Source organism: Bison bison, unplaced genomic scaffold (genome assembly GCF_000754665.1).
Source record: "Bison bison bison isolate TAMUID 2011002044 unplaced genomic scaffold, Bison_UMD1.0 scf7180017864185, whole genome shotgun sequence".
NCBI classification, from domain to species: Eukaryota; Metazoa; Chordata; class Mammalia; order Artiodactyla; family Bovidae; genus Bison; species Bison bison.
Window position 1 is genome coordinate 1,412,746 of NW_011494757.1, and position 14,711 is coordinate 1,427,456.

Below are 14,711 nucleotides of genomic sequence, written 5' to 3' on the forward strand. Positions count from 1 at the left end.
GGGACCCGGGTTCAATTCCTAGGCCAGGAAGATCTGCTGGAGAAGGGAATGGCTACCCACTATAGTATTCTTGCCTGGAGAATTCCACAGACAGAGGAGTCTGGTGGGCTACAGTCCATGGAGTCACAAAGAGTCAGATATGACTGAGCGACTATCACTTTCCCTTTCTTCTTCATCGCTTTTATGAGAGATGCAATTCAGCCCATAGTAGCACCTCTTAGCAAGCTCTCAACTGATCTTTTGGGCTTAGGATATTGACTATATCTTCTGCTTTCAGAATGGACTCTCATCACCAATTCTTGGAAAATGGGAAGAATGCTACATAGCTCTAACATCATCATGCTGCAGTTATAATAAGAGCTAATAAATGATGACTAATAATTTACTGAGGGATTACCATAAACTAGGCGCTGTTGTAAGTCCTTTTTTAATGATGTATTGTCATTAATCCTTGCATCTGCTCTGTGGTCCAGGGACTGTTACTTCTATTTGGTAAGTGCGTTAGTTGCTCAGTCATGTCCAACTCTCTGTGACCCCATGGGCTGTAGCCTGCCAGGCATCTGTGGAATTCTCCAGACAAGACTACTGGAGTGGGTTGCCTTTCCCTTCTCCAGGGGATCTTCCTGACCCAGGGATTGAACCCATGTTTCCTGCATTGCAGGCAGATTCTTTACCACCTGAGCCACCATGGGTGAGGAATAAAGACATAGTGTCTTGCTATTGCTACATCGACATCCTGCCTGCTTCCAAAGTTAGAGCCTCCGTCTTTTAGATGGAGTCCCTTCCCTCAGGCCAATCTCCTCCAATGTGAGATAAAGTGGGCATTCAACATCACTTTCCTATATTCCCCAGACTGACTTCATTTTTCCATGTCAACTCAGATTGGCTTTTATAAAAGGAACAGTCAACTTGTCATCAAATTGCATCCTTTATTGAAGAGGCAGGAAAAAGGAGTACCAGAAAAGACTTCATTAGAATGCATTTTCCATGAGGTCTCTTGAAAAAAAAAATTATGGAGTTCTTCACTAATTCACAATTAATCTTTTCTTGACTGGAGTCACACTGGTTCTTTGGAAATTACGAAGACACAGAGGATTCAGACAGTGTGTAACCTGGGGTGAGTAGAGCGATAGCAGATTCCTCATTATTATACTGTAATATAATACATTATCCTTGGCCACTGAGTCAAAACAAGATAAAACAATAGCAATAACAAACATGTAAACCTGTGTGACCAGTGGAAAGCATACAAAGAGAACAGCATCTGCTCTGTCCTGGGGCCAAAGACACACTGGACCCATGGCCCATCAGAAACTGGTGGCTTCAGTGGATTACAAACCACCATGTTAAACTGAATTATGACTCTTTGCAAAACAACTTTCACCTTCAGCTGGACATTTATGGGTCTCAAGATTCCTTCTGGATCCTCTACTTCATGTTCTGGGTCAGAGAGAGAAATATCCTTCTGGAGTGGACAGCTATCTGGCTCAGATTACAGGATTTGGGGGAGTCACTGCAGCTGCAGAAGGCATTCTGATGCTAACAGTGTCATTCCCGTCCCCAGTAAAACTTTGGTTGGTCTTTTTGCATTTTAAGTTTGTAGCAGAATACTGTTACATTAACACAGACACAAAAAACTGAAAATAATGAACATTTTGAACAGTTTTATATTCAAGTGAAATACAGATCAGCATTTAAAGCTAAGCTCAACGGTTATTGAGTATTGGAATTAGGACTAAACCATAAGCAGTTTATGTAACTAATCTACTACTTTTGTATCTACTAATTTTAGCTATTGAAAAACATTGAGTGTGAACCTAATACATGAAACATTGATAAAATTCCTAAATACCTTTCGAGTTTATCCTCTTTAATTCTCTATAGTTCAAATTTAGGAATTCATCATTTGGCTCTAACGTGGGCTCTGTTGAAGCAATCATCTAAGTGTCCTTGTCTCTAGGCTTGTTCTTCAATTCTATCTCTATTCTTCAGGTGAGTGACTTCTTCAAAATCACGCTCCTACACCTTTATCTAAATTCGTCATGGCAATTCCATCCCCTTTGCCATTATTCAGTTCACAAAGGGGCTGGACTAAGGCAACTAGGCCAGTGTAAGGTAAAGAAAGGCTTCCCTTTGGCTTCTGAGAAAGAGAAACCATTTTCTTCTGCTGGATGTGAGCCAGGAAGTATGCATCTTACAACTTTAAAATTAAGATGAAGATTGCAGAGGGAGACAGAAAGAATCTGGGTCACTGATACCACCACTGAGCTGTGGAATCAGTTGATCCAGAAGTCCCTACTTGGGAACTTGCTGTTATAAGATATGTTTTCTGATTAATTAAGCATTTTGAGTTGGGAGATCTGTAATTTGCTGCAGAAAATACTCTCATGGAAATAATGATATAACCATAAAGCTTGATAAAGAAACACTGCTGTGTAAAACCCTTTAATAGCATGCTGTTACTTACAGACTAAATTCCAAACTCTTTTATAAGCTGGTTTAGCTGTATTAGCAATTGGTCTCAATTTGCTTCTCTGCCTTCATTTTCCAATTATCTCCTCTGCACACTTATCCTGTGCATGTGTGTGTGCTCAGTCGTGTCTGACCCTTTATGACCTCATGGACTGTAACTCGCCAGGCTCCTCTGTCCATGGGATTCTCCAGGCAAGGATACTGAAGTGGGTTTCCATTCCCTCCTCCAGGGCATCTTCCCAACCCAGGGATCGAACCTGCATCTCTTGTGTCTCTTGCATTACAGGTGGATTCTTTACCATTGAGCCACCCTGGAAGCCCACATTATCCTATAGGAATCCCACAAGTATCTATTCTTCTGGATCCAGGCAGAGTTTTAGAATGCCTTATTAGTGTGCAGTTTTTTTGGAGGGATTAATGATTGATTTTTATTTTGAAAGAACTTAGAGGTAAGGAGATAATATCATCAGCCATTACAGCCTATTAATGTTTCCTTCTATCTATCTTTAGTGATCGTTTCTTTTATTCTATCAATACAGCTTACTATTAATATATTGCTTTTTTTCTATTTAAAAATTGTGCTAAAATATATGTAATATTTAACATCTTAATCACTTTAAAAATTGATTTAAATTGTTTTGAAAGTGGTTTTAAATATGTACATTATATTGTGCAACCATCACCACTATTTATCTCCACAGTTTTTTCATTTTGTAAAACTGAAACTCTATACCCATTAAACAGTAACGTCACGTGACCTGTTCTCCAGTCTCTAGCAACTATCCTTTCACTTTCTGCCTTATAATTTCAATTATTCTAAGTATCTCATATAAGTGGAATGATACAATATTTGTGTTTTGGGTCTTCTGTACTGCAGGTAGATTCGTTACCATCTGAGCCACAAGGGAAACCATGGACATTGTACTCTACAGTTTTTTTGTTTTTTAAGTTATTTGATCAGCCTTTTGTATTCCCCAACTGTCATCCTTGATTTAGGCAGACATGATGCTAAGTACCACTGTCTGTTCAAATACCCCATGGATGGATGATCCTGGTAGGCTACAGTCCATGGGGTCACAAAGAGTCAGACACGACTAAGCGACTTCACTTTCACTTTGATCAGCCTTTTGTATTCCCCGTCATCCTTGATTTAGTCAGACATGATGCTAAGTGCCACTGTCTGTTCAAACACCCCAGGGAGATAGCTGTTCACAGTGACTAAGCTTTGAGTGAGGTTAAATTAAGACGAGGCTTGCCAGTGGAGATTTCTAGGGAGCTGCCAGATAAGTTAATAAAAATTCTCTAGGAATAGGGCTTTTTTGGGAGAACTCCAATACTACCCCCGTTTTTGTAGTTCTTGCTGCTGCTGCTGCTGCTGTCGCTTCAGTTGTGTCTGACCCTGTGCGACCCCATAGACGGCAGCCCACCAGGCTCCTCTGTCCCTGGGATTCTCCAGGCAAGAACACTGGAGTGTGTTGCCATTTCATTCTCCAATGCATGAAAGTGAAAAGTGAATCCCTCAGTCCTGTCCGACTCTTAGCGACCTCATGGACTGCAGCCTACCAGGCTCCTCCGTCCATGGGATTTTCCAGGCAAGAGTACTGGAGTGGGCTGCCATTGCCTTCTCCGTTGTAGTTGTTAGGCTGGTGTTTTTCACAAGTTCTGTGGTTGCCAGCAGGGTTGTATACATGCCAAAGGAAAACCAGAGAATGCCCTAGTCTTCCACCTCTGGTTACCTAAGGCTGTCTGCAAGCAAGGAGCGATGGCTAAGGCAGAGTTGCCAACTGTGTCCCAGAGCTTTAAAGACTTACCCCCAAAGGCTACTATGGAGATGGGGCAAGGAGGATGGGAATGTGACAAGTTAAAGCACCACGGGCCTCACTGTTCTTGCCAAGACGCAGCCATTTTTCTTGAATAAGTGCTTCTTGGATTATTGCAAGTTTTTAACTAATTTCCAGATTTCTGAAAAAGTTGATTTTGACAACTTTTTGCCAATGTTCTCATGTATTTTATGGAAGAATGGGTTTTAGAGATCCTTATTCTTTTATTCCAGAAGTATTCTCTGAAGTGGCCTCTAAAATCTTCATTTTCTGAAGGCATTTGTGCTTCTGTGTGCTCAGTCATGTCTGACTCTTTGCGACCCCATGGACTGTAGCCCACCAGGCTCCTCTGTCCATGGAATTTTCCAGGCAAAAATACTGAAGTGGGTTGCCATTTCCTTCTCCAGGGGATCTTCTCCGGCCCAGGGATTGAATGAAACTGCATCTCCTGCATTGCAGACAGATTCTTTACCTGCTGAACCATCTGAGAAGGCATTTGAAGATCCCAAATTTTAGAAGCCAGCATTTCATAACTAAATTTGAACCTCTGAGTCTATAGCATTCAGTGTTCCTATATTTGGTATGACCTGTGAAACCTCTGCAGTCTATGTTTGCTTTATGAATCTCCTGGGAGATGCCAGTTCTAAAAAACATAATTCTCCTAAAACTTTTCCCAAGACAAGCAGTTCAGGTTCAGGTTTTCACAGGAGCAAGCAAATGACATTTTAGCACATTTTCTGCTGCCACTGACCTCAGTTTAGAAGCAACACTTCTGTTCCTCGAGTCTAGCTAAACTTTGGTCCCTCAGAGAGAGGTTTTAGCAGAAGTTGTTTTATTTTGATCTGTCAGCCAGAAACAAAGCTACTTACTTTCTTTTTTGGGTTCTGACTGTTTCAGTGCTCGCACAATCCAACACAAGAGGATGCTTACAATGATCAGTTCTGTGACACTGCTGAAGAGTAAGTATTGTAGAAGCATACCACCAGCTAACTGAATTAAAAAGAAGAGAAATATTCCTCCTGTTAATTAACCATTTAAAAACTATACAGGAACAACATTCAGAAAATAGGGTAAAAATCATTCATCCCAACAGTCTCACACACCTATGATGATTTGGGTGGGTGGTGGGTAGTTCTCATAACAATGTAATGTTTCAAATTTTACTGAGTACTTATATATATGGCACACATTATGCTAAGCACTCTCATTTAAGAACAATCCTACAAGTAGGATGCTTTTATTTCTATTTTACATGTGAAAAGTGGACTGAGTAGTGGAGAGTGGCCTGAGGGACCATATGCCATACTGGTGGCCATCCTCTTCTCTTTGTAGTCCCTTGCTTAATGAGAGTGACTAGTGACCTCTGTTTTATGATTTCCCCTGGCACACGTGTAGTTTGCATGTTCTGTTTTTTTCTAACTCATGTATCATGAGCATTGTGGCATGTGTCAGGTGGAATCGTTCTCCCTCTACTTCCACATTTCTACCATGCCCCCAAGTAGGAGTTTTCTTTCTTAGAAATAGGTAAAGAATGGCTTCTGGTGCTTTTTCATGCTCTTCACTTACAATTCCCCATGTGAGAAGCAGGGATTTATCTAATTGTTGATTTTTGAGAGGAGGAAGCCAGCTCCTTCCAGAACAATCTGCGCTTACAGCTACGAGTTCTTCTCAACATCTGGAAGTTGTCTACGGCCACTGTAGGGAGACTGGTGGTCTATTCATAACTAGCAGGATGAGTTTAATTCATAAGGGGAGGTATCAGTACATTAGCTGGTTAATTTTGGCCAAAGATTTAAAACTTTTTCTCCAACTATGGTGGTGATGGTGGTATTGGTATTGTTCAGTCACTAAGTCGTGTCCGACTCTTTGCAACCCCCTGGACCACAGTACATCAGGCTCCCATTTCCTCCACGATGTCCCAGAGTGTGCTCAAATTCATGTCCCTGGAGTCAGTGATGCCACCTAACCATCTCATCCTCTGTCATCTCCTTCTCCTCATGCCTTCAATCTTGCCCAGCATCATCTTTTCTAAGGAGTCAGTTCTTCACATCAGGTGGCCAAAGTATTGGAGTTTCAGCTTCAGCATCAGTCCTCCCAGTGAATATTCAGGACTGATTTCCTTTAGGATGGACTGGTTTGATCTTGCAGTCCAAGGGACTCTCAAGAGTCTTCTCCATACCACAGTTGGAAAGTATCAATTCTTCGGCGCTCAACTATGGTAATCAACAATAAAGCTGATAGTTTCTACTGTATCTGCTTGATTCTGTCTTTGCTCCTTTGGTTCGGAACATGAGAGCAGAAGAGTGGATGGCTGCTTACTGGGTTCCCATGCTGGCTTCTTAGGGCTGCTGTAATGAAGTATCACAATTCAGTGGCTTAACACAACTGAAATATATTTTCTCACAGGACTGGAAGGTAAAAGTCCAAAAGGAATGTATTGGTCTGACACTGTTCCTTCCAAAGCCCCCTCAGGGGGAGGATTCTTCCTTGCCTCTTCCAGCCCTGGTAGCCCCAGATGTTCCTCTTTTTCTGAGGTTTCTACTGTTTACAAATACTAAAGGAAAACTGATTTTAAAATATTTCCATGACAAAAATTTGGAGGAAATACAGGCTTTTTTTTTTTTTTAATATTTCTCTGCCAAAGATGTTTGATAACTTTGGTTGTCTTTTCCATACCTTGCTCATTGCAAACATACACCATTCATCATAGTTTTTTTTCAGTTATATCTAAAGTTTTGATACAGTAAGTATTAAATTTGGTACCTACCTGTGACCAAACATAGTCTTCCATTTCTGCAACATAAGACAGACATGCAATACATAATATAATTGTACCAAATGCAGAAAAGCAGGCGCTAAAGATGTTCATGACGATGGCAGATGTAAGCTGTAACAAACACACGAGAAAGCTGATCAGGAGCAGCAGAAGCAGATTCTGATGAAGCAACCAGTCTAGCCATCAGCTAGAGAACATTCCAGCTAAAATTTTAATCTGATTTTCTGGAATTTTACTGCACTTACTAGCAAGACTCTGAATTAAATTTGTCTAGTACCCAATTAGGATAAATTTTTTTTTCAGAAGATATATTTATTTATTCAACAAATAATTATACAGTGCCTACAACGTGCTAAATATTGTGTTAAGGATAAACTCAGACTTCAACTGAAGAATTTTATAATCAAATGGGGGAGGCAAAATGATACTTCATGTAGTAAAAATTCAATAAACAATGAGCTTAAGTCTGCTGCTGCTGCTGCTGCTGCTGCTAAGTCGCTTCAGTCGTGTCCGACTCTGTGTGACCCCATAGATGGCAGCCCACCAGGATCCTCCCTCCATGGGATTTTCCAGGCAAGAGGACTGGAGTGGGGTGCCACTGCCTTCTCTGGAGCTTAAGTCTAGCATCTGCCAATGTCATCCTCCTTCAGTAATACCACTTCAGTACTTAAAACCTTTCCATAGTCCCAGCATCCTTCCAGACAGCATGGAGGGCCCTACATGAGCTGTGAAGAGAGGCTGTATCCCTTTTCAAAGATGCTGCATGTATTTTTGTATATGTGAGGATAGTTACATTTTAAAGAGAATTTTTAAAAAACTAATAATGGAAAGAAGGATGTGCTTTGATGCTGGTTAACAAAAGGAAAGGATGATAGTGGCAACATTAATTTTGCTTGTCCAGTCAGCAATCCCCTTCCTACTTTAAGGGCTCTTCTTATCGTTCTAGTCTTTATGAGAGATGCTTATCAAACTTCTATGAAAGTCAGAGGGAGGTCCTTCCTGTCGTCAATCTCTGGAGCCAGAGTCAGACCACAGCTAATAAAATGCTCCTCTTAAGGACTGTAAACCTTGAGCAAGTAACTTACAGATGAACAAAAGACTAGGATTCATTCCTAGAAGAGAGAGCTGTGATGTTATGTGGGAGGTGGCCGGGGGGTAGTGGGAAACTGGACTGCTGCTGCTGCTGCTGCTAAGTCGCTTCAGTCGTGTCCAACTCTGTGCGACCCCATACACGGCAGCCTACCAGGCCCCACCGTCCCTGGGATTCTCCAGGCAAGAACACTGGAGTGGGTTGCCATTTCCTCCTCCAATGCATGAAAGTGAAAAGTGAAAGTGAAGCCGCTCAGTCGTGTCCGACTCTTAGTGACCCCATGGACTGCAGCCTACCAGGCTCCTCTGTCCACGGGATTTTCCAGGCAAGAGTACTGGAGTGGGGTGCCATTGTACTACTGTGCTTTCTGTTTCTGGGTCTCTGGGACTCCCTCAGATCCTGTTTATTTTCTAAGACTAGTCCTTCATTTCCTGTAGATGCTACAAGCCTGGCATCTTCTCAATATTTCTTATTTTTCCTTGGATAGCCAGACTCAGTTCACAGTGGCAGACAAAGTTGAGAAAGTGTATTATGGGAAAGAGAGCAGTGTATATGCAGTTTCAGAAATATGGGGAAGCAGGAGTTCCAGAAAACTCCTGGCATTTGATGTGGCTGAAAAGTGAAATGCTAAAGGGGAGTTGGGTTACATGTGATCAGAGAAGTGGGAGAGGGATGGATTATGAAGAATCTAGTTTCTGTGCTGAGGATTTTTAAATTTTATCTTTATGTACATGTAGAGCTGCTGGAGTATCAGCCAGAGGGCCTCTTCCTTAGTAAAGACCCAGGCTGTGGCACGCTCCAGAAAGTGCCTGCTACTCCTGCCTCTGCACACTTACCCTGTATCCATTTATGAGGTCCCTCATCCCATGAGTGGGGGCTGGACAGATGAAGAGAGCCCCCTTGTCTAGGTTGGGGGGAAAGAGAACAGTGATTCATCCTTATGAACCAGGATCACCTAAAGAAAGATATGTATGTTCCAAAAAAACCTAGTTGAACATTTGAATTAAATACACAACATCATTACTTTTGAGGGATCCTGTTTCTAGTGTGAGAGTCTGAGGAACAAGGACCAACTCCCCACTGAATCTTGTGAACGTTACTAAAAATAAACCCAATCACTTAAAAATCTGTGGAAAGAGTCCTCAGGGCATAAAGCAAATGAAGAAACATTTATTCAAGAAAATCTACTAAAACTCAGTACAAACTGTGAGTCTGTGGTATATGAACTGAGGTCTGCAGCCTCTTGTCTCTTCTCAGCAGGGTAAGACCACTCCAAATCTTTCCCCTCATCCCCTAGTCAGAGTTTCATCTAGTGCTACCTTCCCTGGATGCACGGGTCATTTAATTAGCATGTCTAATCCTGTGCCCAGCCACCTGTTGCTCAGGCTACGTCCCATGCATGCAACCTAGAGAAGGGGGCTCTCTTTATTTGACCAGCCCCCCACTTATGGGATAGGGGAATACCTTGGATGTGGTATCAGTGAGTCCTGGGCCCTGATCACCCCTGCCCTGGCTTATGGGGTCAGGGTTCCACATCATAAGAGGCAAACATAGGAGACCTGGGCTGCTGCCAGCCTTCATCAAGCCCTCAGCTCTTAAAGTGGAGGTGTCACTCAGAAGCACCTCATTGTCCTTGACACCCAGCACATTCTAGCACCAGAGCCCTGGCTTAGAGAATTTGTCCAGAGAAGGAAACTATAGAAGGAGGGCTTCAGTCTCCCCAAGGGAGATGACTTCATTTGTAAGAGTATGGAGAAATCTGGGCCTAAGAGTATTCTCAAAAACAGTTGAAGTGTTAAGGGAAACGCTGACTGAAACCACCCACCCTAGCTAGACAAGGTAGTAGCCACTTGAATGAGTTATCTTAACAACAGGAGGTCCTGGTAAGGCATGTGGAACAAGCCACCACCAACCAGAAGAATTTGGGAAAAGTCAAAAGGAGAGAGGAGACCCCAGTCCATAAGTCCTATCAACCTCCCAGAATCCTCCTTGTTGGAACATCTTGGGTGAGTGATGTGTGCACCATCAGAAAGGACCCTGAGTCAGAATGATTGGCCAGAGACCATCTGGAAACTAACCCCATTACCATGAAAGCCAAGACTGTGAGCCATATGGCAGAGCAGTCCTCCTGGGTTCCCTTACCCTCCTGCTCTCCACCTGGGTGCCCCTTCCCAGTAAAGTCTCTTGCTAACATTTGTTAGCATGTGTGTATTCTTGGACAATTCATTTCTGAATGTTAGACAAGAGTCCACTCTCAGGCCCTGGAAGGGGTCCCCCTTCCTACAACAGAAGCTGTGGTGAAAGACAATTTGAAGGAATTGATAAGATGCATAGGAGATCTAGGCTTTAACTGTAGGGAAGTTAATTTACTAGAGAAATGGGGAAACAAACAGTTAGGAAGAGCCTTCCTGGGTTCAGAACAAATCTCTCCCTCAGGCTTTTCTCAGATGCCATCTTCTCAATGAGATGAATTTGGATCATCTTATTTAAGCACACAAGCTCTCCCTGATGCCAGGAAAGACTGAGGGAAGGAGAAGAGGGCGTCAGAGGGTAAGATGGCTGGATGGCATCACCAATGCAATGGATATGGACTTGGGCAAACTTTGGGAGATGGTGAGGGGCTTCAGTGAGGCCTGGGGTACTGCAGTCCGTGGAATTGTGAAGAGTCATACACAACTGAGCGGCTGAACAACAACAGCACTTAAACACTCAGACTCCCAAGGGCAGCCCTGTAAGTGTTTACCCCACTCCCACGGTGGTTCTCACCTTCTCACATGTTACTATTTCCTTATCTGTCATGTTTAATTTCTTTATCCTCCTATTACAATATAAGTGCCACAGGGACAATAAATCTTTGTCTGTCTGTTCACCAAGGCATCCTACATACCAGAACATGCCTGATGCTCAAGCTGCTTTTTTGAACCGAATTATTGGAATTTATAAAGAAAGTTGAGCACTGAAGAATTCATGCTTTCGAACTGTGGTGTTGGAGAAGACTCTTGAGAGTCCCTTGGACTGCAAGGGGATCCAACCAGTCCATTCTAAAGGAAATCAGTCCTGAGTATTCACTGGAAGGACTGATGTTGAAGCTGAAACTCCAATACTTTGGCCACGTGATGCGAATAACTGACTCATTTGAAAAGACCCTCATGCTGGGCAAGATTGCAGGCAGGAGAAGGAGATGACAGAGGATGAGATGGCTGGATGGCATCACTGACTCAATGGACATGAGTCTGAGTAAACTCCGGGAATTGGTGATGGACAGAGAGGCCTGGTGTGCTGCAGTCCATGGGGTCACAAAGAGTCGGACACAACTGAGCAACTGAACTGAACTGACTGGAGTTTAGAAACGGCAAAGGCCCACGAGGTGCAGTATAGCACCCGAGAATAGTAGCACATGGTGCTGCCACTTGAGTAAATTTTCCAAGGCATTTCCCTGACTTGATAAGTATGAATTCTACAGAGTAAATGTATAATTCTACAGAATGAAATTATAATTGATTTCATTCTGTGGAATTGAGCCACACTAATTTGGAAAATTCCTGGACTAGCATCCTTGGGGCAGAGGAGTCTTTGTGTTTCTGTGAAGAATGACATCATATGTTTCTAGAGAAGGAACTGGAACTACACTGGATGAGACGAGAAGAGATGTTTACTTTTGCTTCTTGAGGTTGGGGGAAGAATGACAAGGGGAACCAGACTGTGGCTAGAACTTGGATGTTATAACCATCATCCTCTCCCACCATCCTTTTGGTAAAAAGCAAAAACAAAAACACTTTTGGTGAGTTTTTGTGACAACCAGTCAAGTGAAGTGAAAGTCACTTAGTCATGTCCGACTGTTTGTGACCCCCTGGACTAAAGTCCATGCCAGATTCTCCAGGCCAGAATACTGGAGTGAGTAACCATTCCCTTCTCCAGGGGGATCTTCCAAACCCAGGGGTCAAACCCAGGCCTCCCGCATTGCAAATTTATTCACACCTGTTTCCTTGGATGTGGTGAAGAAAAATGGAAACAGTCTGTGCAAATATGAAACTGAACTAGGATAATGTCAGTTGCCAATTAAAAATGGGCAATTGCTGGTTGCCTCTGACAAGGATTAAATCACAAGCTGGTTCGACCCTTAACCTTCAACATCCACCTGAAAGGAGTTCAGGGTGGAGATCAGGAATGAGACACTCTGTGCTCTGGGAAAAACTAGCCAAACAGGTCTTCAGATACTTAGATATTTTCAGAAGATTTTATGAGTCCAATTCTTGCATCTCCTCATATCTAGAAAAATAGTAAAATCCTTCATGGTGACATCTGCTCCTTGTGAGTAATAGTATCTTTCATGAAACTAGCAGCAACCTTTGTGAAGCTAGCAGTAACCTTCATGAAACTAGCAGCAAGCTTCTGCAAAAAAATGCTTGCCTGCATGTACTCCCCCTTCACCAAAATCACATATACACTGACTGTTCCTCCTGCCTGTTTGGAGCAGTTTCTCAGAGCTGTCTGAAATGCTGTCTCCTGGGCTATACTCTTCACTTTGTCCCCAAATAAAGCCTCAGTTGGGGCTTTCCAGGTGGCGCTAGTGGTAAAGAACCCTCTTGCCAATGTAGGAAACATAAGAGATGAGGGTTCAGTCTCTGGGTTGGGACGATCCCCTGGGGGAAGCATGGCAACCCACTCCAGTCTTCCCACCCAGAGAGCCCCATGGATGGAGGAGCCCGGTGGGCTGTGGTCTATGGGGCCACAGAATCAGACATGACCGAGCGACTGAGCACAAAGCTTTCAACTCTAGTGTTGCACTTTTTTTTTTTCCCCCCAGCCAACACAGTTTCAGGGATTTGAAAAATCACGAGGGCATTCATAGACTTCAAGGCCAACTCTACTTGTATCTTTGGGGCAAAAGTAACACCAGATCACATCTGGGTCACATGTACATGCTGTGTGTAACTGTCCTTTATGCTGCGTGCATGCTGTGCCAAGTCGCTCAGCTGTGTCTGACTCTTTGCAACCCTGTGGACTGTAGCCCTCCAGGCTTCTCTCTCCATGGGATTCTCCAGGCCAGAAGACTGGAGTAGGTTGCCATGCCCTCCTCCAGGGGATCTTTCAGACCAAGGGTTGAATCCGCATCGCCTGTGTCTCCTGCGTTGGCAGGCAGGTTCTTTACCACTACTGCCACTTGGGAAGCCTCAGCCTTCATGCTTATTTACTCTTGTAACCCTCACAACCATCTTTTGAGGTAGGTAACTTTATGGGTCTTTTTTTTTTTTTTCAGATGAGGACAGTGAAGCACAGTAATTTTCCCAAGTTCATGCAGCCAGTTGGACAATCCACCTCCAGAGCTGTGATCCCAATCACAGTGCGGGAGGTTCTACAGGGGAAAATGACTGTCCTTTGTTGGATGTACTTCAATGGTATCTGATTCATAGTCCAATGTTATTCTCTAGGTCTGAGTTTGCTGAAGGCAATTCTCTTTTCAAACATCATTTTGTCTTATCCCCTTCCCACTACTTTGACTCTTAGGTCAGAGTTCTATTTGGTTATATATTCCCTTCTGGGCATCCCTGGTGGCTCAGTGGTAAAGAATCTGCCCGTCAGTGCAGGAGACGTAGGTTTGATCCCTGGATCGGGAAGATTCCCTGGAGAAGAAAAAGGCAACTCATTCCAGTATTCTTGGCTGGGAAATCCCATGGACAGGAGAACCTGGAGGTTACAGTCCATGGGGTTGCAAAAACATCAGACACAACTTAGCAAGTAAACAACGACAACATACTCCACTAGATAGCTTGAATTGATTTTCCCATCAGAACCCTCTAATCTGACATCTTATAAAACTAACTCCTTGCACTGCACCCTCCTCAACACCCAGACACCCCGCACACATAGAGATGCACTGGAGAGCATCCTGATAACAAGTGGTTGTTTTTTCCTATACAAACATTTGGAAAAGTATTTTTTCCTCCTAGAGAAATTGACTGAAAAGCAGTAATTTCTTCTCCGTTTGTTCCAGGCACAAACCTTTTATTCTTGGTATTGCCCCAAACGTCCCACGTACCTGATATCGCGTGGGCTTCTTCTGTGCAATGATGGCCACGCACCCTGAGATGAGGAACTGGGGGCAGAAACACGGGTCTGTAAACACCCATTCCTGGTGATGGGCCCCCAAACACTTTCCCTAATGCCAGTGGCATTCCTGAGCTCTAACGTATCACTGAATTCTCTGAAGAAGGTGGTTTTAACTATGTATTTCAGTTCTGCAGTGACCACTGGTAGACTCTAAGAAATGGATTCACCCTTTCTCCGTTACAGAGAAGAAACGACATTTTAAAGTCTTTGGTCATTAACGAAACCTTTGTACTGGTATTGGTGCTTAGGGATCTCACTAAGACTATGAGGGACAAGGAGGATGTACTTCACTTGTTTTGATTGCCATTTATTTGAGAGAACATTGCCCCACACCCATCACGCTGTAGAAAAAAAGATTTCATCAACTGAAAATAGTTTCAGAAAGCATTTGATCTGAAGAATTAGAGGGTGACTTCCACGTAGTCTGTCTGTTTGTTGCTCC

The 14,711-nt window shown here is 43.2% G+C and overlaps 1 protein-coding gene across 2 annotated transcripts in view; it reads right to left on the reverse strand.

Moving 5' to 3' along the window:
- Positions 1 to 915: 915 nt before the first annotated feature.
- The window catches only part of LOC104991311 (membrane-spanning 4-domains subfamily A member 4A-like), a 26,846-nt gene continuing 13,050 nt past the window's right edge, over positions 916 to 14,711 (reverse strand). The window contains exons 5-8 of one of the 2 annotated variants that reach the window (XM_010843728.1): positions 14,199 to 14,255; positions 7,060 to 7,179; positions 5,162 to 5,282; positions 916 to 1,112 (exon numbers count right to left, since the gene is read on the reverse strand). In XM_010843728.1, coding sequence (XP_010842030.1) covers positions 1,078 to 1,112; positions 5,162 to 5,282; positions 7,060 to 7,179; positions 14,199 to 14,255 — 333 coding nt within the window. In that variant the 3' untranslated portion in view covers positions 916 to 1,077. The remainder of the gene's footprint in view (positions 1,113 to 5,161; positions 5,283 to 7,059; positions 7,180 to 14,198; positions 14,256 to 14,711) is intronic. The other variant, XM_010843729.1, reaches the window with a different exon arrangement.